At 42.2% G+C, this 22,870-nt stretch overlaps 2 protein-coding genes across 2 annotated transcripts; one reads left to right on the top strand and one right to left on the bottom strand.

Annotated features, from left to right (window-relative positions):
* The first annotated feature begins 11,968 nt into the window (after positions 1 to 11,968).
* On the top strand, positions 11,969 to 13,681 carry LOC133899070 (uncharacterized acetyltransferase At3g50280-like). Its single transcript, XM_062339985.1, has one exon. It carries the CDS (start codon positions 12,043 to 12,045, stop codon positions 13,438 to 13,440), a length of 1,398 nt encoding a protein of 465 aa, XP_062195969.1. The 5' UTR covers positions 11,969 to 12,042; the 3' UTR covers positions 13,441 to 13,681.
* Positions 13,682 to 17,358: 3,677 nt separating this feature from the next.
* LOC133899021 (uncharacterized) lies at positions 17,359 to 22,751 on the bottom strand. Its single transcript, XM_062339908.1, has 7 exons — positions 22,443 to 22,751; positions 22,107 to 22,309; positions 21,751 to 21,936; positions 21,554 to 21,649; positions 21,408 to 21,479; positions 21,197 to 21,313; positions 17,359 to 18,822 (listed from the first exon to the last, which is right to left on the bottom strand). The coding sequence occupies exons 1-7, from the start codon at positions 22,663 to 22,665 to the stop codon at positions 17,695 to 17,697; spliced, it is 2,025 nt and encodes a 674-aa protein (XP_062195892.1). The 5' UTR covers positions 22,666 to 22,751; the 3' UTR covers positions 17,359 to 17,694.
* Positions 22,752 to 22,870: the final 119 nt, after the last annotated feature.

Raw genomic sequence — 22,870 nt, 5'->3', positions numbered from 1 at the left:
AAGAATTTCGGTTCTGAAAATTTTCTATTAATCGGTGAACAGTACCTACAATCAGTACGCAGTACTCCGATTAGTAAACAGTGATTTCAGACCAGTAAACAGTGATTTCAGACCAGTGATCATGGTTTGTTCCTGCAGTTGGTCTCCGAACAGATGGAAGAGTTGGTCGAATCTAAGAAGGTTGAACTACATTAAAGCGTATTCAGATAGATATATGAAAGTTTTACGTGTTCAAATACGAAATATATGTTTGTTATATAAAGTTTGGAGATCAGGTAGGCATAACCGAATTATATCTGTAAGTCATGTTCGGTTTGAATTAGGAGTCCTGATCTCTTACGGTTAAGACCTGCTGCCTTTTAAATATGATAGGGTTATGACCGATTGAGGACATCAACCAATCGATCAAACATAATTTACATTATCTTTCATCTTTTGCCTAGCTCCTGTAGTCCTGCTCCTCTTTTTCCTCCTCCTGCTGCTACTCGTTCTTGTTCTCGACGATCAAGGATAAGCCGCTCGCTAATCGTGCCTTAACGGGTCCCTCCCGGGTGCGATTTGTTGACGAAGATCTGTCGTCGCAGTGCCAGACTAGGCTTTTCAGGTGTTGCTCGCCGGGTTAGTTATCCTTTGCCGGTTTGCTCGTAAATCGGTCGCTCGTTGCCGCGAAAGCGCAATAGTTACCTCCGCTGTTTTGCGCCCTGCGCGTGCTGCTGCGGATTGCACACGAGATGCTCGTGTGTTGGCGCGAGTATCCATATTTTTGTTGCAACACATTTTGACGACTCCGCTAGGGAATCGACTTCTTCAGCCATTGTGCAATATGGACTCGAGATCAACTCCAACAACTTTATCACGCCATCCATCTACGCCACGTCCGAGGTACAATTTTCAAGTACATTAAATAGATCTGTTAATGCTGCTATGCCTGTGTTCTATAGTCATGAAAGTACTATGCAAGGATTATATGGTGATAATGGTATACAATATACCATGTTGAATAATACCATTACATCGAATTTTAATAATATTAGTACATGCAGCAAGAATTTGTACCTCCTAATTCATCGGCAATATTTGCGTCACCTTGTGTGTCACAAACTAACATACCTATGAATAATCATTACAACCGAATCGATATGATGGGTTCGGCTAATAATTATGAGGCATTACATGTTAATAATTTTAGTAGTATACAACAAGAAATTGGATCTCTTGATTCATCGGCGAGTGTTTCACCGTTTATACTTACACAACAAGCTATGCCAATGAATGAGATATATGGCTGCAGTAATGTTGATCATTCGATCAATTATATTGAATCACCATATGCTACACCCTGTGTCACTAGAACGGAGGTTACACCCTATGCTTTTTCAGCACCATATGCAACACCTAATGCGTATAATTCAGCTTCATATGCTACTGATGATTATGGCGGAATAGATGAGAATTCAGTAAGTATGCATGTACCTCCATACAACACTGTAGCATATAGTGTATCTCCCACACTACCCTAAATTTCCGGTATTCCTTGTAATTCATTGCCGGGAACTTATTTCAGTGTTCCCCAATAAGATATATCATATGTGCAGCCCACAATGTCATATTCTTGTGATACCCTAAAGCCATATATTTTTAGCTCAGAACAACAAGCTGATTTCGTGTCTACTCGGCTCACAGTCGAGTAACATATAGGGCCTAAAATATCGGAGGGCAACCTGACATGAACAGAGATGAAGCATGTAGGATATGTGAAATATTTTTGGATTCTAAGGTAGGAAAGAATTAATTAATTTATTGTGGAAGATTGTGAGTTCCTATAATTCAAATGTGGAGTCAGAGTCGGTTTTAGAAAAAGAAAAGCCGGTTGTAATTGAAAGGAAAAAACAAAAGCTAGCTACTATTGAATTGACAGCCATGCTTGAGATAAAGGAAGCTATGATGCTACAATCTGAATATCATGCTAAAACAATTGATGATCAAGACCGAAATAAGGGTGTTTCAGTCATAGCTGATGTAACTAGTGGCAACAAATCTACGCTTAATGAATTATCTGAAGAAGATAATAGCGCGATTGAAGCAGAATTACAAGAACATTAGAAGGAGCTACTTTCGTGCTATCAAAAGACAAAGCATGGTGTCATTAAGATAAAAGAGATTTCATCCATTGATGCCCTGCTGAAAGAGATACGATCTGAAATTACGTTATCTGCTTCCTAATATGATATTATAGACTCTATATTTTATGATTCTGAAAGATTGGATAAAGAGGATAATGCAAGCAAACAATTAGGTTCGAGTATGAATATCAAAAGGCCGATTACTATTGCATACCAACGGTTGATTAGTGATCACACTAATACGGTTCCATACCTGCGGGGTTTTAATGTGCAAGAACTTGCAAAATTCGCAGGTAAAGATAGTAGAATCACCAGTGAATTCGTTGGCCAAGTTATTGTGTCATATAGGAAAGCCGATAATAGTAATACATGCAAGTTAGGATTATTCCCATCATCATCTTTACTAGGCAGCATATTTATATAGATTACTTTACTTGTTCTACAATCGCTCTACACTTGGTCACAAATGGAGCGTAAGTTTTGTGATTATTTTGAATTTACAGATACAAGGTCGAGACTGATATTAATATAGTAGAAGATAACTCTAAGATATCGGAGAAGATGAATACAAGTAAATGTGTAGCCGAGTGGGTTAATATCAAATCTGAACCATTTATTTGTTTAGCTTTGAAACCATCTCCTCAAAATAATCAGCTAAGAAAGAAAAACTGTACATTTGATTTTAACATGTGTGACTAGGATTTTGATAGTTTATTACAAGAGAAATATATTAGATTACTTGGTCATCATGCTATACCTTCATGTGAAGAATTAGAACAACGTATGTATTGCAAATGACATATTTTATTTACTCATACTACTAATGATTGCAATGTGTTTCACCGACAAGTACAATCAACTATTAGTGAATGTCGATTGAAGTTTGCAAACTGTGGCATCCTAAATTTAGCATATTAATTAAATAGCAAAATTCAGTGCAAATTTAAAATTTTTATAGTAAATTAAACCAGATAAAATCAAGGAACTATGTATATGAATATATATACTAGTATTAATTGGCTAAGTATTCCAAAATGCGCCAACTTTATTTTAAGGTAATCTCTGCCTTAAGTTGATTCATACGCAATTGGTTTATGATTTTATGTTTCTTTGAGTGGAGATTTGAATTGAATGTCTCTCAATTCAAATCTTTTCTTAGATTCTTTCCAACTCAGATCCAAATCGAATTTAAATCTTTTGATTCAAGTCATATTCCTAAATCTTGGAGCTTTACCTCTATCTCATAATTCAAAAAATCCATTTAAATTGATCCTAATCCAAAGTCAAATTCAAATTCAAATATCTCTTTTGAATTTAATCCCACATCCATTTTTTTCTTTTTTTTTCCTTCTCCCCGGGCCGAATCTCTCTTTCCCTCCCTGTTCAGCCCACCAGCCGGCCCGTTTTTTTCCCTCCCTTTCCTCACTTTTCTCCCGCGCTTGGCCCATTAGCACACTGAGCCGGCCCAGCCGTTCGGCCGCGCGCGTGCCAGCGCTCGCCCGTGCCCCGCCCTCACTGTATTGTCCACGTGTCGCTCATCCACCCAGTCTGCACCTGCGCGATCTCCTTTCTCCTCCAGCGTGACGCCGCACCTCGCTGGCGCTCACCACCACAATACCGGCGAGCCATTCGCTCTCTCTCCCATACCGCCGTCCTCTCCACTCTTTCTCCCCCTCTTCCCCGTAACCCGAGGGCCTGGCACCGCGTGACTTTCGCGCCCCGCCTGCCCATGGACGGTGCAGAGCGCCCACACCGCGGGAAAAATGGTGGGCGTCGCTTCGCCACCTCCCCGTCGTGATATCGCCGATGTCTGCCCGGCGTCGCACGCGCACCTCCCCTCTGTGCTCCCTCTCCCGCTATAAATAGCGCCGCCCCGGCCTCCCTTCTTCCCCTTTCCTCCCATTACACCAGCCGCCATCACCATTACACGCCACCACATCTCGCCGCCGTCGATCCTCCGACCACATGCTGCCGAGGAGCTTTAGGACCCTGCCTCCGCCTCTGTGCCACTGCTCGTTCACCAGAAGCCCGACAAGAGCCTGTCCGCGCTAATAGTCGAGCAGCGCCGCTGCCACCTCTTCGACAAATCACCGGTCGCAGTCTCGCTTCTCGTCGTCCTTGAGCACGGTGAGCACCCCAAGCCCCTAGCACCCCCTCCTAGATAGCGCGTAGACGACCCTATGCTCTCTCTTGGCCGGTTACCATGCGCCGCCGTGTGCTTGACTTTCGCCGCGTGCTTTGGCTCAACACCGACGCGCTGGTACTCCGTGTGTGTGGCCGGCCATCATGTCGTGATGCCTAGATGCCTTAGGCCTCTCTTTCTGTGCGGGTTGGCGCCTCCCAGTACAGGGGAGGTGCTGCCCGATTTTTGGCTACGCCAATGCCCATCTTCGGCTGCAGGCTGGTATTGATCTCGTCGTCGGCCACCGTCGACGTGCTCCTCGCCGCATTCATCGTTCCGCAAAGAAGCCCGGCGTCGACTTCCCGTCGTTAAACCCCATCGGAATCCCACGCCGACGAGCTTCCCCGTGCGCATCGCCGTAGATTTCTCGTTGTCGGCCACTTTTTCCCCTCCGTCGCTCACGCTGCGCCAGCATTCGCCCACGCGCCCACACACTCGAGTGGACCGGTCAAAGGTCATGACTCGGCCTGGCCAAGTGGGCCATAGCTCGGCCCGAGCGCCACTAGCCTGCCAGGCTGGCCCAGCCGTTCAAAGGCCGCGCCCAGTGGGCCGGCCCAGCTCCTGTAACCCACTAAGCCATCCAACCCAAACCTGAGCGGGCTGGCACTGTGCAGCCTGGTACTGTGCAGCCCGACACTATACAGCCCAAGCCTGACCCGGACCGAGCCCATCTTTGCCCAACTAGTACCGTTCATGTGAGTCCCACCGATCACTGTTCATTGGGTCCCCCCATCACTGTTCATGTGGACCCGAGGTTATTGTTCAGTGGGCCCCACTTGTGGGTCCCACTCATGAATAGTACCATTTGGTACTTTTTCGATTTAATTTAGATTAAAACTTCCAGGGGTCATAACTTCAACTTTCTGGCTCTGATTTCGACGATTATTTTGCCAAAATTCATCTAAAATCGAGATCTACTCTTCTGTCACATTGTGATATCTATTAGGGCTCATTTGGTTTTCTATTTGGTATTAATTGATTCTTTTCTAGTATTGCTGTTATTGATCATAGTCGCAATTGCAAAGCAACCAGTGTTCTGCGAGTGCTGCGCGGGAAGCATCAGGAGGGAGGAGGATCCTGACTACAACCAAGACTTCGAAGAGAACTTCGAAGAAGGCAAGTCCTATCTCCTTGATCATACTAAACATATGGTTTTCAAATAATATACATGATCAACTAAAACTAAACTTATTACCGTATGTGCTATGTATTGCGATTTTACAAACTACTTGTAATAGTTAATCCTAGCAAACACATGCCGTGCTTTGACTATTATCACCCAGAATACATATCAACCTAGGATTACCTGTTGTTATCTATATTAAACAATAGACGACATCTTGATACTTAGCATGCTTAGGATTGAATACGCCTCTTCAAAGACGTCGCTTTTAAAATGCACCTCTTCGGAGATAACGATATACTATTATCAATGTTAACTCATATACCATGAATCCATGATGATTATGAATTCTGTGATGGTTGTGAAATCCTTGACATCGTGTGGGATATGGTGGGAGATGTGTAAAAATAGGTGAAAACTGTTTTAACGAGGGCATGTGGAGTAGTACTTTGGACGAGGATGCTCCTGGGAGCTTGAGTCACTTTTGTAGTGTTCAATGCCAGAAGATACCTACTGTGGCTGGTTAAGGACCGAGTCATTGCGCCGTCATGCTTAGCCACCCTTGTACAACCATGCGTCCTGAATGGGCAGGACTTACCTTTTCTTTCACCGGACTGGGTTGGACATCATACTAGGTGGCTGGGGAGTAGTGAGAAGCCAAGTGTCCATCTAGCCATCTGTTGAATATTTCGAGAGACGGCATAGCCAATCTGGTATTCTGAATATGGTCTTTGGTACTTGGGGTGTCTCGTAGAAAAGCCCGGCAGGAAAGGTGTTTGGAGGGTCTCGGTATGATTCGCTCCTCCGCTTGCAACGGTTGGAGGCTGAGCATATCCCGTGGGTAAAGCTGTACAACCTCTACAGAGTGTAAATATATTCGAATAGCCGTGTCCATAGTCATGGACATGCGAAAGCAGTAACCCTAATGACTAGACTCCAGGTGCGTGTGTCTTGATGAGTGAGTGTGTGGACTAGATGTCTGTGTGATGAGGTTCCTGGCACAATCCGTCAAAAGCTATGTGGTATTAGAGGTACACCAGATGTGATAATAGGGACTGCGGAGTGAGGTGTTGCCCCCCCCCCCTCCCTGCAGGACTGAAAAACCCCAAGATAAAGCTTTACCTGGTTTCAAACTATTTAAAACAGCTTTAAAGTCAATAATAAATGAAACAATGGAATACCTGCATAATTCGCTTTACGCGGAAAACTAAACCGAAAAATCTTATCGTTGAATTACCCATTTACGCATCTATCAATACCTTGAAATAGTATAGTGCTTGCTGAGTACCTTCCGTACTTACTCTTGCTGTCATTTAGATGAAGAGACAGACCCTGCCAACGCCAGAGGCAAAGATAGGGTTGAAGAGTAGTCTCTAGAATCGCGTTCGCACCCTAGCTGCCTGTGGCTTGGGTTCTACTTTCCGCTGTGCTTTTCTTTGCCGTTCGGCCAGGTTTGTAATATACGCTATAGCTTGTAACCTTTTATACTCTGTAACCTTAATACTTATGTACAAAGTTTAACTGTGGTACTACAACTATTATACTGTACGTATCAGTTATTTGATCCAGGGACTGATACAGGAGGCATAGGAGATCCCAGAAAAGGGGTCTTACACAAACCATCTAGAGACAGGGGGCATAAAGTAGATAAGCAATCTTTCCCTGTAAGTCTACCTGGTAGTGAAAACAAGAAAGTGTTGATATGGCCAAAATAAGCTAATACAATAAAAGGCAAGAAGGTCGCAATAGTTAGTAACATTAATAATGATAGAACTAGTAAAGCTAGCAATATTATAGGCAACAATAAGAAGATGGTTTGAATTCCTAAAGATAGTCAGAATGTTAAAGGTAAGGTTAAGGTTCAAGCATCAACTGCTAGAGCTGTACCAAATGCAAAGCCGAAGGTGACATTCAAACAACTTCTGGCTAAGTATGAGAGGGAGAAAGCCGACCCGAATGCTGCTAGTCAGTTTGATAATTTTAAGCAGCCGAGAGCACCTCCAAATATGAGTTTGGTGGTCGACATCGGCGATGGGAAGGATTTCATGCAGCGGCACTGTATCCTCCTTCTGGGCCACTAATGCCCATGCCGTGGGGGCCTCTTCCTATGATATTTCCTCCTTATCCGTTGTGGGGCTGGTATGGTCCATGGAAGCCACCTCTGATGCCTTTTGAGTCATTCCATCCAGGGCGGACAACACTTAGGCCACCAGTGTTTGATAGACTATCTCATCCTAGGGATGACCGTTTTGATCATAGGAATTGGTCTGGAAATCAAAGGAAGAGGAAAGTGATCAAACAAGTTTATCGTGTTAAAAGGGATGGTAACAAGGATAAGAGTTCAGATTTGCCTTCAAGAGATGAGAAGCTGACTATTGTACCCAAGGAGCTGATAAGTGTGAATTCATTTGAAAGAGCTATGTCGATAACTGAAAAACATGCACATGCTTCATGTGATCAAGACAAACACACATCTGGTTCGGGCTCCTGCATTAGTATGTGACAAGAAAAAGCAACACATAGAAGAGGAATTATTGATGTCAGGCTTAGCAAAAAGGAAAGGTCTAGCAGCTCAATTGTAAATGATGCAGCCGAATGCATGTGTTCCAGTTCAGGTTCAAAGCAAGAAAGTGAGAAGGCAATTGATGTGACTAATCAAAAGCATGGCCTTGATGCGGTTAGTTACAAGAAGAAGATGTGGGTTCCTAAAGGTAGCACACAAGTTCAGACCAAGGGTAGTATTCAAGCATTCATTGCTAGAACTATACTGGAGGCAGATTTTAAGGTGAAGGAATCCAGAAAACAACCACAAAATCATATGTTTGCACATGATCATCAAAACCTTTGGTAGCCACATCATTTGTGTTCATTACATGTTCTACTGATGTCCTTATCGTGGAAACTATGCCCAGGTATATTTGATTATTCTCCTTGGTTTTGGTGTAATCCTTAGATGTCATTTTATGAATCTTTACAATTTAGTCAGGCATTATCAAGGCAAAGTACATAGGATCTTATGGCCATATTAGAAAATTATTAGGAGAGCATAAGATATATGGAAGATGTTTATTTATCATCGCCCTAAGAGCATACATAGCCGACATATCATTTATCATCGTCCTAAGCGATGGCTGGAAATAGATAATAAGTTATTCATGATTATTGCGCATGAAAGTGATTTTCGGTACGTAAGCTTTACCAAAAAAAAAAACAGGGGGCATCTGTTGACGACCAAAATTGACATATTGTGAAGAATTTCGGTTCTGGAAATTTTCTGGTTGACCGGTGATCAGTACCTACGATTAGTGCACAGTACTCTGACCAGTGAACAATACTCCGGCCTGATAAACAGTACCCCGGACCAGTGAACAGTAACCTCCGACCCAGTGAACAGTGATTTCAGACCACTGAACACGATCAGTGGTCATGACCAATGACCAGTGATCATGGTTTGTTCCTGCAGTTGGTCTCCGGACAGATAGAAGATTTGATCGAATCTAATAAGGCCGAACTACATTAAAATGTATTTGGGTAGATATATGTGAGTTTTACGTGTTCAAATAGGAAATATATGTTTGTTATAGAAAGTTTGAAGATCAGGTAGGTATAGCTGAATTATATCTGTAAGTCTTGTTCGTTTTGAATTAAGAGTCATAATCTCTTACGGCTAAGACCTGATGTCCTTTAAATATGAGAGGATCATGGTCGATTGTGGACATCAACCAATCGATTTAACACAATTTACATTATCTTTCATCTTTTGCCTAGTTCATGTAGTCCGGTTCCTCCTTCTTCCTCCTCCTGCTGCTACTCATTCTTGTTCTCGACAACAAAGGATAAGCCGCTGGCTAACCGTGCCCTGACATGGTCCCTCTCGGGTGCGATTTGCTGACGAAGATCCGTCGCCACATTGCTAGACTGGGCTTCCCAGGTGTTACTCGCCGGGTTAGTTATCCTTTGCTGGTTTGCTCATAAATCGGTCGCTTGTTGCCGTAAAAGGGCAATAGCTACCCCCGTTGTTTTACGTCCTACACGTGCTGCTACGGATTACACATGAGGTGCTCGTGTGTTGACGCGAAGATCTATATTTTTGTGCCAACATCATGTCTCGAAAATTCATTATAAATCCTAAGACACAAGAATTGTTCAATTGTGCCTTCTGGATGTTTCACAGGAAAGGAGTGCATGATTTTGGAGAAAGAGATTCAAAGGAAATTTCATATAAGAATGAATTCTCTGAGTGTTTTTGCAAATTTTCCATTTTCCAGTGCTAATGACTAAGGAGAAATGTTTATGAATTAAGAGCCATTGCAAGAGAACACGCATGCATTTCCTTCACGAGTAATATACAGCCCATTAATAATTAACAAGTCATAAGTTTCCTCTTTGCAGATAGATACAGAGCACAACAGATGGCATATCAACCAAAATAAACTCATGGCGTCACCGATTCTCCAATTGGGCTCTTTTATTAATCCAGCATTTGGATTCCCTCTATGTCTATGTCACAACTAGCTAGGCTCCATGCAGGCTGTTCAAAAAAAATATATAGGTGGCGTGCGATGCTATTATCAATTGGAGATGTGTTACTGGGAATCACGATGGCCGTTCATTTGTTCAAATCGAATAATCAAGAATGAAATGTATCTATTGAAAGAAAATTAATTAATTAATTAATTATAATAAGTCTATTTTATCCCTTCGAGCTATCACGTTTGTCTGGATAACAACTTTTAAACCGTCTATTGTACTCTCCCAAACTATCAATACCATTTATTTTACTCCTCGGAGTGGTTTTTCTTGGTGGATTTGATGATGTGGTGATAGTTTCGCCACGTGGCAGTCCTAGTCAGCGTGCTGACAACAGCGTTGCGTAGTAATTTAATTTTTCTTTAGAAAAATAATTCATGAAAATAGATTATTCCGAAAAATAGATTTTATGTTTAGAAAAAAAATCCAAAAAATATAAAATAATTTAGATAAATGTTTTAATATATTTTTAGCTATGTTTTTATTTCTGTAAATATTATTTAATGTTTTCTAGTGTAAAAATTATTCCAATAATGTTAGAATAAATGTTTTAATTTAGAAATTAGTTTTAGAAAATATAGATTAATTCTGATAAAATTTAAAAATATTTTCTTTGATAAAATAAATATTTTTAAAATGTTTTGTTGTATATCAAATTAGTTTTAATTCTAGAAAAATTAGGTTTAATCCCGGAAAAATAGTTTTCGTCATTTTTAGCTGTAGTTTTTGCGTCATTTCTAACCGTTTAAAATTAGTTTAGCTGTACTTTTTAACACATTTTTGGCACATCTGAACATATTTTGAGCATATTTTGGCACATTTGGACACAATTGCCCATATTTTAGCCACATTTGGGCTTATTTGTGGCATATTTTGACACATTTTAGCCACATTTTGGTCACATTTTGGGCACATTTGGACCCATTTTATACACATTTTGAACACATTTTTGATATTTTTTTCTAAATTTGGGCACATTTGACCACATTTGGGCATATTTGATCATATTTGGACACATTTTAGCCATATTTGGGCACATCTTGGGTATATTTTGGGTACAATTGGAAAAAATATGGCCAAATGTGCCCAAATATGTCAAAGTGTACCCAAATGTGCTCAAATATGTTCAAAATATGGCAAAATGTGTCCAAATATGGACAAATATGTGAAACTATGACCAAAATATGTCCAAATATGCTAAAAATAAGCTCAAATATGATCAAAATGTGCTCAAATATGATCAAAATATGACCAAATATGATCAAAATGTGCCCAAACGGGACCAAAATGTGGTAAATGTGCCCAAAATATGGTAAATGTACAAAAAAATGTGCTCAAATGTGCTCAAATATGCCCAAAATATACGCAAAAGTATGGCTAAACAAATTTTAAACAGTTAGAAACAACGACTAAAAACGACGAAAACTATTTTTTAGATTGAAACCTTTTTTAAATTAAAACTAATTTTATATGTAACAAAACATATTAAAAGCATTTATTTTATCAAAGAAAATATTTTTAAACTTTATCAGTATTAATCTATATTTTGTAAAACTATTTTCCAAATTAAAACATTTATTCTAACATTTTTGGAATAATTTTTACACCAAAAAATATTAAATAATATTTAAAGAAATAAAAATAGAGCTAAAACATATTGAAACATTTATCTAAATTATTTTATATTTTTTGGATTTTTTTAAACATAAAACATATTTTTTAGAATAATCTATTTTTCTAAAAAATCAAATTACTATGCAATACTGATATCAGCACTCTTACTAGGACTATCATATGCCGAAATCACCACCACGTCGAAACCACCAAGAAAAATCACTCTAGGTGTAAAATAGACGGTATTAATAGTTCGGATAAGTAAAATGGATAGTTTAAAAGTTCAAAGGTTATCTGGACAAATATGATAGTTTGAGGGAGTAAAATGAACTTATTTCTAATTAATTTGTTGACTGGTACCATTAAATATTTTAGAGCAATAAACTTCTGAAGTCGGCCATATTCCAGCGCAATAATGTAGGCAAGGGAAGGGATTCAGAGAACACGGCTTCCAAGGAAGCAGCAGCCAAATGGAGGGCGACACCGGCGGCGGCGTCAGGGTCGTCTCCCGGCGCATGGTGAGACCGTTGACGACGCCGGACGGGAACGGCTACCATCATCCGAAGGAGGAGATCGAGGTGATCCATCTGACGCCGTGGGACCTTCGCGTCATCAGCATCGACTACATCCAGAAGGGCATCCTCCTGCCCAAGCCTCCTTCTGGCGGCGATCACCTCGTCAACGCCTTGGCGTCCTCCTTTGCGCGAGCACTGGGGCAGTTCTACCCGTTCGCCGGCCGGCTCGCCGCCAAGGAGCGCGGGGACGGAACTGTGACCCTGTCTTTGCTCTGCACCGGCGAAGGCGCCGAGTTCGTGCACGCCACAGCTCCTGGTGTCGCCGTCGCGGACATCGTCTCCTCGCTCTATACGCCGTTCGTGGTCTGGGCGTTCTATTCCTACAATGGGGTTCTCGGTGCGGATGCCGCCGTCGAGCCCATCCCTGTGCTGTCCGTGCAGGTCACCGAGCTCGCCGACGGTGTATTCATCGGCATGTCGTTGAACCACACTGTCGGCGACGGCACAGCTTTCTGGCACTTCCTCAACACCTGGTCGGAGATCAACCGCGGCGGTGTTATCGGCGACGACCTGCGCGAGCTATCCACGCCGGCGCCGGTGCTCCGGAGGTGGTTCATCGAGACCAGCCCGGTCCCGATCCCCATGCCGTTCAGCAAGATGGAGCACGCCGTTCGGCGGTTCGAGCGCACGGCGGTGCAGGAATGCTTCTTCACCTTCTCCGCGGCGAGCGCCAAGAAGCTCAAGGCGCGGGCCAACGACGAGATGGCCGGCACGGCCACCGCCACCATCTCCTCGCTCCAGGCGGTCCTCGCGCACCTCTGGCGCGCCGTGTGCCGAGCCCGGCGACTCCCGCCGGAGCAGGGCACGTTCTACACCGTGGTCGTCGGATGCCGGGGACGCGTGAACGGCATACCGCCGGGCTACGTCGGCAACGCCATGGTGTTCGGCAAGGCGGAGGCCACCGTCGGCGAGATCGAGGAGAAGGGTCTGGGGTGGACGGCGTGGCTGCTGAACCGCGCCGTGGCGTCGTTCGACGAGGCGAGCATGAGGGAGTCACTGGAGCGGTGGATCCGGCAGCCGGACTTCACATACATGGGCAACCTGTCGTCCGGCGCCACGGCGCTAGTTACAGGGAGCTCGCCGCGATTCGACGTGTTCGGAAATGACTTCGGGTGGGGGAAGCCGGTGGCGGTCCGGAGCGGCTCAGGGAACAAGGCTGACGGCAAGGCGACGGTGTTTGAAGGGCCGGAGCGGGGAGGGAGCATGTCGCTGGAGGTGTGCATCGCGCCGGACGCGCTCGCGAGGCTCGTCGCCGACGAGGAGTTCATGGACGCCGTGACCTTGCAGACGTGACGTTCACCGCGCATTAACTACTTAATTGACAAGCTGCCATGTTCATTGAGACCATCTTTGTTTGTTGCATCTTCCATTCTCTACTACAGCTTGCATTGGAGTCAAACAGTTTGAAAATATGAAATTAAGGTCGTGTTTGAGAACGTGCCACATCAACTACTGGTTTAAGTTACCAGGAAATGTAGCAGATCGATTAACACAGCTCAGTAACCAGAAGCTTGGTGTAAAAGAGATTTGCATTTGCCATGCTTGTTCAGTGGAGTTATTCTTCTTCTTCCAATATCATGTATTTTATTATTTTGCATACTTTCAGTTGAACAATCCTCGATAAACTTATTTTAGGGAGCACGAGGCATCGTGCACACAATCTTTTCTCAAGAACGTGCAACGCACGTATTTCGTGAAGAAGACGTTAGACCATACAACCATGTAGCACATCCGACAATATGAAAATGCCGGATTACAGAGTAAACAGCGTCACTCCTACTGTAACTCCGCGTAGGCCTGCCCGACACAAGTTTTTTAGTGTGGAAAATATATATCTTTACCGCTAAGTGTTATTTTATCTTCTAGAGGGAATATATGTGTGGTATAATAAATAACATATCTCGAGGGAATATATGTGATATGACAACTACCATGTTCTACAAATATATTATGGAGGTTTTTGGTACTTTGGTTCGTGCACCCAATGTATTATGCCGACAATTTGGACAAAGGCATGAATATGTCAACCTTGAGTGTTTGGATTGCAACAAAATTAAGTAGCTAATTATTTAGAAAAAAACAACTAAAGTAGCATTGTTCAAAGCCAAAACTATACAGGCTGTCAATAATACAACATCGAAGGGCTCAAACATGAATTTCAAGTCATCAAAATATTGTCTTATTCATATAAAGTCCTATGGTAGTTTGGATCATAAATCATATATGTGGTAGCTCATTGGTTAGGATCCTGGCGGTGGATCTTGTCAAACTGGATTCGGGTCTCAATTTTGGTGTGGGTGCGCTCACCTTTCCTCCGGGATTAAAACTAAGGTAGGATAGTACATGTACACCTAGATGTGTTTAGAAATTCCTGCAATCAGGTAAAACAGTTTAAAAGCTTGCAAGTATCGTGATGTTTGAGGATATCACCACGATTACCAATTAGCATTTACCAGTTTAAATTACTCTGAAATCTACTTAATTATGTCACACATAAACACAACTTCATCAACTAGAAGCGCAACATATTCAAACACTTAGAGATCAAATCTTAGCACAGTTGCCAAACTGTAAGAAGAGAGATGTTTGTAGTAGTGTATGTTTGATAAAGGAGGCATCCATTTGTCATGCTTGCTCAATGGAGAGCTAATATCACACACTCACACTAAGATACCATGCTCTTCCCATATCTATTTATTTTATTGTCGTGCATATTTTGAAGTGGAGAATCCTCATTAACTTACTTTAGGAAGCATGAAGCATCGTGCACATAAATTTATAGTGTGCAAAAATCTACCTTTGTCACGAAGTTTGATTTACACGTGGATGTGTTTAGAAATTCCTGCAATCAGATCAAACAGTTTAAAAGCTTGCAAGTATCATGATGTTTGAGGATGTATCACCACGATTACCAATTACCATTTACAAGTTTAAATTACTCTGAAATCTACTTAATTATATCACACATAAACACAACTTCATCAACTAGAAGTGCAACATATTCAAATACTTAGAAATCAAATCTTAGCAGAGTTGTCAAACTGTAAGAAGAGAGATGTTTGTAGTAGTGTATGTTTGGTAAAGGAGGCATCCATTTTTCATGCTTGCTCAATGGAGAGCTGATATCACACACTCACACTAGATACCATGCTCTTCCCATATCTATTTATTTTATTGTCGTGCATACTTTGTAGTGGAGAATTCTCATTAGCTTACTTTAGGAGGCATGAAGCATCGTGTACACAATTTTATAGTGTGCAAAAATCTACTTTTGTCACAAAGTGTGATTTACACTTGGATGTGTTTAGAAATTCCTGCAATCAGATCAAACAGTTTAAAAGCTTGCAAGTATCATGATGTTTGAGGATGTATCACCACGATTACCAATTACCATTTACAAGTTTAAATTACTCTGAAATCTACTTAATTATATCACACATAAACACAACTTCATCAACTAGAAATGCAACATATTTAAACACTTAGAGATCAAATCTTAGCAGAGTTGCCAAACAGTAAGAAGAGAGATGTTTATAGTAGTGTATGTTTGGTTAAGGAGGCATCCATTTGTCATGCTTGCTCAATGGAGAGCTGATATCACACACACTAGATACCATGCTCTTCTCATATCTATTTATTTTATTGTCGTGCATACTTTGAAGTGGAGAATTCTCAGTAACTTACTTTAGGAAGCATCAAGCATCGTGCACACAATTTTGTAGTGTGCAAAAATTTACCTTCGTCACCAAGTGTGATTTACACGTGGATGTGTTTAGAAATTCCTGCAATCAGATCAAACAATTTAAAAGCTTGCAAGTATCATTATGTTTGAGGATGTAACCACGATTACCGATTACCATTTACCAGTTTAATTTACGCTAAAATCTACTTAATTGTGTCACTGTTGATGATAAGATTTGACGTTTATAGTGGTTATTATAGTAATGATTGGTTTAATAGGCGACCAGCGATCAATACATCCACTGATGAACAGTGCTCCGACCACTATGAACAGTGCTCCGACCACTATAAACAGTGCTCCTACCACAGTAAATAGTATTTGTCCAGATAAACAGTAACTTCGACCAGTGAACAAACTTCATGACCACGATCAGTGGTTATGACCAGTGAGACAATCATTGATCATGGTTTGTTTCAGTAGTTGGTCTCCAGATAGGTGGAAGAGCTGGTTAGATTCAAGTACATGGATATGTCAAATATGTAGTCAAATTTAAGAAGGCCGAGCTACAATAACATATACTCAGGTAGATATATGAGAGTTTGCATAGTCGATTAGGAAATGTATGCTAGATATATAAAGTTTAGAGATCAAAAGACATAGCTGAATTATATCTGTAAATCTTGCTCGGTTTAAATTATGAGTGTTGATCTTTTACAACTAAGATATGCCGCCCATTAAATATGAGAGGGCCATGACCAATTGAAAAAGAAATCAATAAATCAAATAAATCTACTTTACCTTGCATCTTTTACCTAGCTCTTATAGTCTCATTCTCTTTTTCAATCCATATTGCTACCTATTCTTGATCCCAACGAACAAGTACAAGCGTCGGCCATCCGCACTTTGATAGAGTCCCTCCCGAGCGTGGATAACGATGAAGATCCGACAACATAGTGCTACAACCAGGATATCCTAGATGCTGCTCATCAGATATTGCACACAAGATGTTCGGTGTTTAACATAGCATCTTTACGTGTCAACACACTTTTTAACGACTCCATTAGGGAATAGAGTTTTTCGACTATCTCTTAACCAAATTCTAAAACCCTAGACATTTCTACTTTGAAAATCAATAAAAAAAACATCATAATAGCGTCCTATAACGAGTTACAAGAAGAAACGTGTATCGCAATCGAAACCAACTTAGAACAATGTCGACAACAATTACTCTCGCGCTATGTAAAAACTCGACAAAATGTGGTAAAAAAGAAGATTTTCCACCATCTACCGACCAAAATCCTAGGTACTAACCAATGTAAATGTTCAAAAAAATTACTGGTATAATTGATCAATCTATTGGTGCAACTATAACTAATACCTTAAATCCCTATTTTAAATTAAAATAAAAACAAAATACTCTTAGTATACTCATAGCTCTAACTTACGTATTCCTAGAGCTAAAAATACCCACCTTTAAAACTTTGAAGCTAAAATTCTACCAAACAAATCCTAAATAACATGATATCAAATACAAACAAAACCACTCCGTTTGAGTGAATTCGCATAAACAGATAATTATTGCCAACTTGGCAACTTAACCACATGGCAAGCAAAACTGCGCCAATCTTTCCAGTACGACACGGCAACACCAAGCAAAACAGAACTGAATAGGATGTAAAAGTCATCTTAACCAACTGCTAGTTACTACATGGATGCAGTATAACAACTCGAGGGGTTACAATCCCTTTTAGATGACAAAAGTCAGCCGCGCCGATTGCGTCCACAGAAACATTCAACATATCCAAACAGCAGCCGGTTCAACACAGTACCAAACTAGATCTTGATGCCTGTGAAGTTCGATAATATCATGCAGTCCACTGGCCACCATATCCAGCAGCTGGCTGCGGCGACACCCCCTTCGCAGCAGCAGGCTGTGGATTTGCAGGGGCTGCAGCATACCCACTCTGAGCTGCTGGTGGTGCAGATTGATCGTAACTGGGCGGATTTGTAGGGGGCTGGGTGTATCCTGCCTGACCATATGCAGGTTGGCCAGCTGCTGGTGCAGTAGCATAACCAGTTGCCGGAGTAGGACCATATCCAGACTGTGGGTACGCACTTCCATAGTTGGGATCAGCCGGAGCTCCCTGGTAACCATAGTTCGCATTGGTTTGAGCTGCTTGATCACCATATGCTGGTTGGGTTGGTGGGAACTGTGCATAACCACCTTGCTGAGGATAACCTGGTGCTGCTGGTGCACTCTGGCCATATGGAGCTTGCGCTTGCCCACCCTGCTGTGGGTAACCCTGTTGAGCATACCCATCAGGCCCAGTAGTTGCACCATATGTTTGACCATAAGCAGGAGGTTGCTGAGATGGTGGCCCATAAGATGTAGGAGGTGGTGCTTGGTAGGTGCCATCTGCAGCCGGTGCACCTCTGGGCTGCCATTGTCCTGGTCCGCTGTATGCAGGCCTAGCATAAGGATCGGGCTGTTGAGGATAGCCTTGCTGGGGGCCCATTGATGGCTGCCCATAGTACTGCTGGTTCGGTGCCGGAGCATTATATCTAGGATCACCATACCCATGGCCATAGTTCTGTTGAGGCGGAGGTTGCGGGTACTGAGGTTGTCCATAGCTAGGAGCCTGCGCCTGCCCATAACTGTTGTAGTTCCCAGGTCCAGGGGGGTAGCTTGGTGGCTGGCTATCATATGGTTGAGATCCCTGCTTGTAGTAGTCATAACCACCACCCTGATGGGAAGAATGTGGCGGAGGGCCCTGCCTCTGGTCCCAGCTCACGCCACCCCTTGGTGGTGGCTGCTGCGGGTAGCCACCGTAGGGTTGGTTGTAGTTCTGGGGTGGAGGCATACCTCTTGGTGGGTATCCATAGCCAGGCTGAGTTTGAGAGCGTGGCCCCCACTGAGAAGCTGCACCATGACCCTGAGGGCGGTAATTTTGCGGACCATATCCACCAGATTGAGTTGTATGTCTTGAAAATGTCTGTATAAGAAAGCATGTTAGGAACCAAAGGGAAAACTATATAGCAGATAGTACCAAATAGTGCAGATCCAAACCTTAACACATAAAGCAAAATGCATTTATAAGATGTTATCAAGGGGAAATCAGACAGCGTTCACGTTAGATTCGAATAACAATAAGAAAATAGGCCAGCATATCAGCTCAAGTATAATACTTCCTTAAAGACAGTCCATCACTGGCAGCTAAATCATGCAAGAAACAATGTTCAAGAAATGGATCTCATTAACACTACTACCGAAACTTCCACAGCCACGTGGACGACATGATCCTAATCATTAAGAGATTCAAAATGTCAATCTGATGTGAAACCATTATTAGAATGCAAATATCAACAAGACCCTTGGTTCACCATCATTAAAATTGCAACAAGCGTGGAGATTCGAAAAAAGGTTTGGAATTCAACATGTTGGTGCATCTTAAGAAGCTTGTAAATGGTAGATCCTTAATGCAAACAGTTTCAATGGAACACAAGAATATTGAGAGATTAAATGCACAGCAGCACACATCCGATAGCAACTGTGACAATATTGGTCATGACAATAATGCTAATTAACCCGAATTTCCTGACAGGATTACTTCAACAATCTAGTCAGAATGCTAGCATATCAAATAACTAACAGTGATGAGCAAATTCGCTGCTGTTCAGGTATAGCATATAAAAGTGGTGCTTTGCAGACAACATACAGTCACAAACAATTTAGCAAACCTAGACATGGTGATGCAGTAGCCTTGTCATGGCAACGATACATTTGTTGCTGTCTTCCAATGCCATACCGTTTCAGTTTCCTTTTCAGCATAGGCAGCCTTACCAGTTACCAACTACACAAACCATGCACGGGTAAGGGATAATGATCAATATCCCTCTTCTGTGCACATATAGGATGAAGGATGTTGACCCCCATGAGGAAAGCCTAGCCGTATCTGCATTAGGATACCCAACCAACTCCAAATTGGCACCTTCAACAAAAATAATTCACAGAAACTGGAAGCGGGTGAACCTGATGAGTCAGTTCTGACTTCTTACGTAGGAAACAGAAACATATCTCATCTAATAATTAGCAAAAGGCTAACTGGGCAAACCATTGGTATAATCATAGATCAGGTCAAAGCGTCCAACACACTTGTGCTCCATTTTACTTCAACTAAGCATGCCCATGTTTACAGAGAATTTCAACGGATGTGAAAAGTTCTATTTATACATGTACTTTGAAGAATAGTCAAGCTAATGGAACCAGCCACAAGAATTGTGTGAAATGTATCCAAATCTCTCAAATGAACTTGTTACTGATCATGCATGCCTTTGGCTCTTTCACAATTCATATTATATACATAAACCGGGAACATTATTCTGATGGACGAGTACGGAAGCATGCATGGTGTTGTAAAAACGAGAAAGGAAAGTAAGCCCATACAAGATCATAATGCCTAGTAACTAGGACAGGGATTTTGATGAGGGAAAGAAAGTTGAAAATATTCATGTAGATTGCAAATTTGATTAAGCATACACCTTAAGAAACAAATATTCCTCAGTAACAATGTATACAGGAGGAGATAATAAATTTACAACTCATGAAGCTGAAAGAATCAAATTATTCACTTAAAAGTTATAAGTCCTCAGTTGTGCCAAAGTGATGGCATCCATTGTCTCATTTATCTTTCATCAAAAAGTGGAAGAGAAAACACAGAAACAGGTCGCTGATTAAGAACTTACCTTCCAGTCCAACTAGGCACTGCTATATATCAAGATTGATACTTCATACAAGACCAATTGTAGAAGAGACTGGTTAGTTTATAACCACACTTCAGATTTACTAAACAGGCAAGGGGCCAAAGCTCCCCAACACAAGAAAATGGCAATCTATTTACAACGTTACTAACAAAATAAGGATGCCAAACAGTGTTTTTCTTTATGCTAAAAATCAGTACAATTGGGACATCAATGCAAGTTAACAAGCTTATCAGAGACAAGTCTAAGAAATCCAATGACAGAAAATCTCAAGTTTTGCTCAACAAAGTTAAAACAGAATCGATCAACAACATCAAGGTAAGCCATATGTAAAGCAATGTGCTCAACAGTCATGCCATGAATAACAAAAGTATCATGATGACAATATTAAATTCAATACTAGCATCACTGCTTTAACCATATCGTGAATGAAGATACAATCATGAAGCATGAAGCAGGATCGCATTAACAAAGCATAATTGAATTAATCACAGCACAAATGAACAATAAAAAGCATAAAGCAGCTGCATCCTGCATGTGATCTTCTAACAACACAGAAAAATGAAAGCACGAACAGACTATACAAAGCACAGAACAGGATCACATCACCTGATTCATAGCTTGCTTGATCATATCTTTTGCAACTTCGATCTGCTTCTTATTCCCAGTAACACGTACAGTTCTTTCAGTCAATGTAACACCCTCTGGAGGATGTTGGGGTATCAACTACAAGAAATTTTCAAAATTCTCACCACCTTAGGCCTCATTTGATATCAGCTGTAACAGTATACCATGCCAACATAACAAGTAATATAACCACCTGAATACGAGCACCAGATCTTGTTTGCAGATTTTTTATTGTCTCGCCGCCTTTTCCAATAATCAGACCAACCTGTAGAAACAAGATAATGGTTAAACAAATAAAATGGTATGCAATATACTTCATCATTAATGCTAAGAACTAACCTTGTTATCAGGAACTGTCATCTCAAACTGCTCTGATCCTGACTGTCCACTTCCAAAACCTCTAGCTATTAAGGCAGGGGAACCACCAGCCTCAGCCTGGAGTATAGCATTCGAGAAAATGTTATTTGTTACTTGTATGGATGGATATATGATTCAAAAGACCAACTAGAATGAAGGAAACAACACATTTAGTGTACCTCAGCTATAACACTCTTAATGAGCTGCTCAGCTTTATCAATGCTTTCAAGGTTTCCAACTAATTCAACTTGACGAGTCAGGGCACTCGAGTCAGCATCAACGTCCTTGGTTATTTGGATTTTTGCACCTGAGCTCGTTTGCAAGTTCCTGATTGTTTCACCAGCTTTTCCTATTAGGACACCGACCTGCATGGATTCCCAAAATCAGCATACCCCGAACAGCATGCCAAAGTTAGTGGTTCCTGTAAGTGCTTCTAATCATGTTTTTCCCCCTCCGTTCCTCCTAAACCTCACTAGTATTATGAACTATCAAGTAGAATCTGACGGCAAACCAGATATTCCTTCAAGTAATATACCTTGCTATTGGGCACTTCGATTTTTCGAGAAGTCTCCTGTGCGGCACTTGATGCAGCACCTTCTTGCTGTGGAGTTTCAGCCGCTGCTTCCGGTTTGGGCTCAAGTGGCTTCTCCTCAGAACCCGCCTGCGAATCCACAGCAAGAGCGACCATGCCATTCGCAGCATCTGCCGCCCCCTCCGCTGGAGCAACCTTGCTGTCCTCTGATCCCAAGAGAGACAGCGAGCGAATCAATCAGTTCAACCGAATGTTTCAATAGGTAGTGACTGTGTCTAGTACAATAAATCCTAGGTTCAGGCACAGATAGAGAGGGGGGGGGGGGGGCAAGAGATTCACCTGCTGCGTTGGGCTCGCCGTCCACGCGCGGGCGCTTGGCATCCTCGCCGGCGCCGTTCGCCTCCGCGCCGGCGTCGACCTCCTCGAGCTTCCTCTTGTGATCGCCCTCGCCTGCGGTGGCCACCTCCTGGGCGACGGCGGCGGCAGAGGCGGATTCGACGGCCGGGGGCTGCTCCTCGGGGGCTACCTCCGGTGGCGGCGGCGCTGCATCGGAGTCTGCCATGGGGGCGAAGGGATTAGGGTTTGAAGGTTTTCGCCGCACCCGATTTTTTTTTTTCACGGGCGGACGTGGAGGCGCTTCTGGTGATGAGGGGGAAGAACGCGTCCTGCCTAGCCCAGCTATATCATGGGCCGAGAAGGCGTAATTTTTTTTACAAATAGTACGTGTCCTTTCAAAAGAGGCGTATTTCTGAGGATGCAAGGGGTTA

The sequence above is a fragment of the Phragmites australis genome, chromosome 18, assembly GCF_958298935.1.
Source record: "Phragmites australis chromosome 18, lpPhrAust1.1, whole genome shotgun sequence".
Classification (NCBI taxonomy): domain Eukaryota; kingdom Viridiplantae; phylum Streptophyta; class Magnoliopsida; order Poales; family Poaceae; genus Phragmites; species Phragmites australis.
The sequence above is the reverse complement of the archived record's forward strand: the minus strand, read 5'-3'. Positions and strand labels throughout refer to the sequence as shown.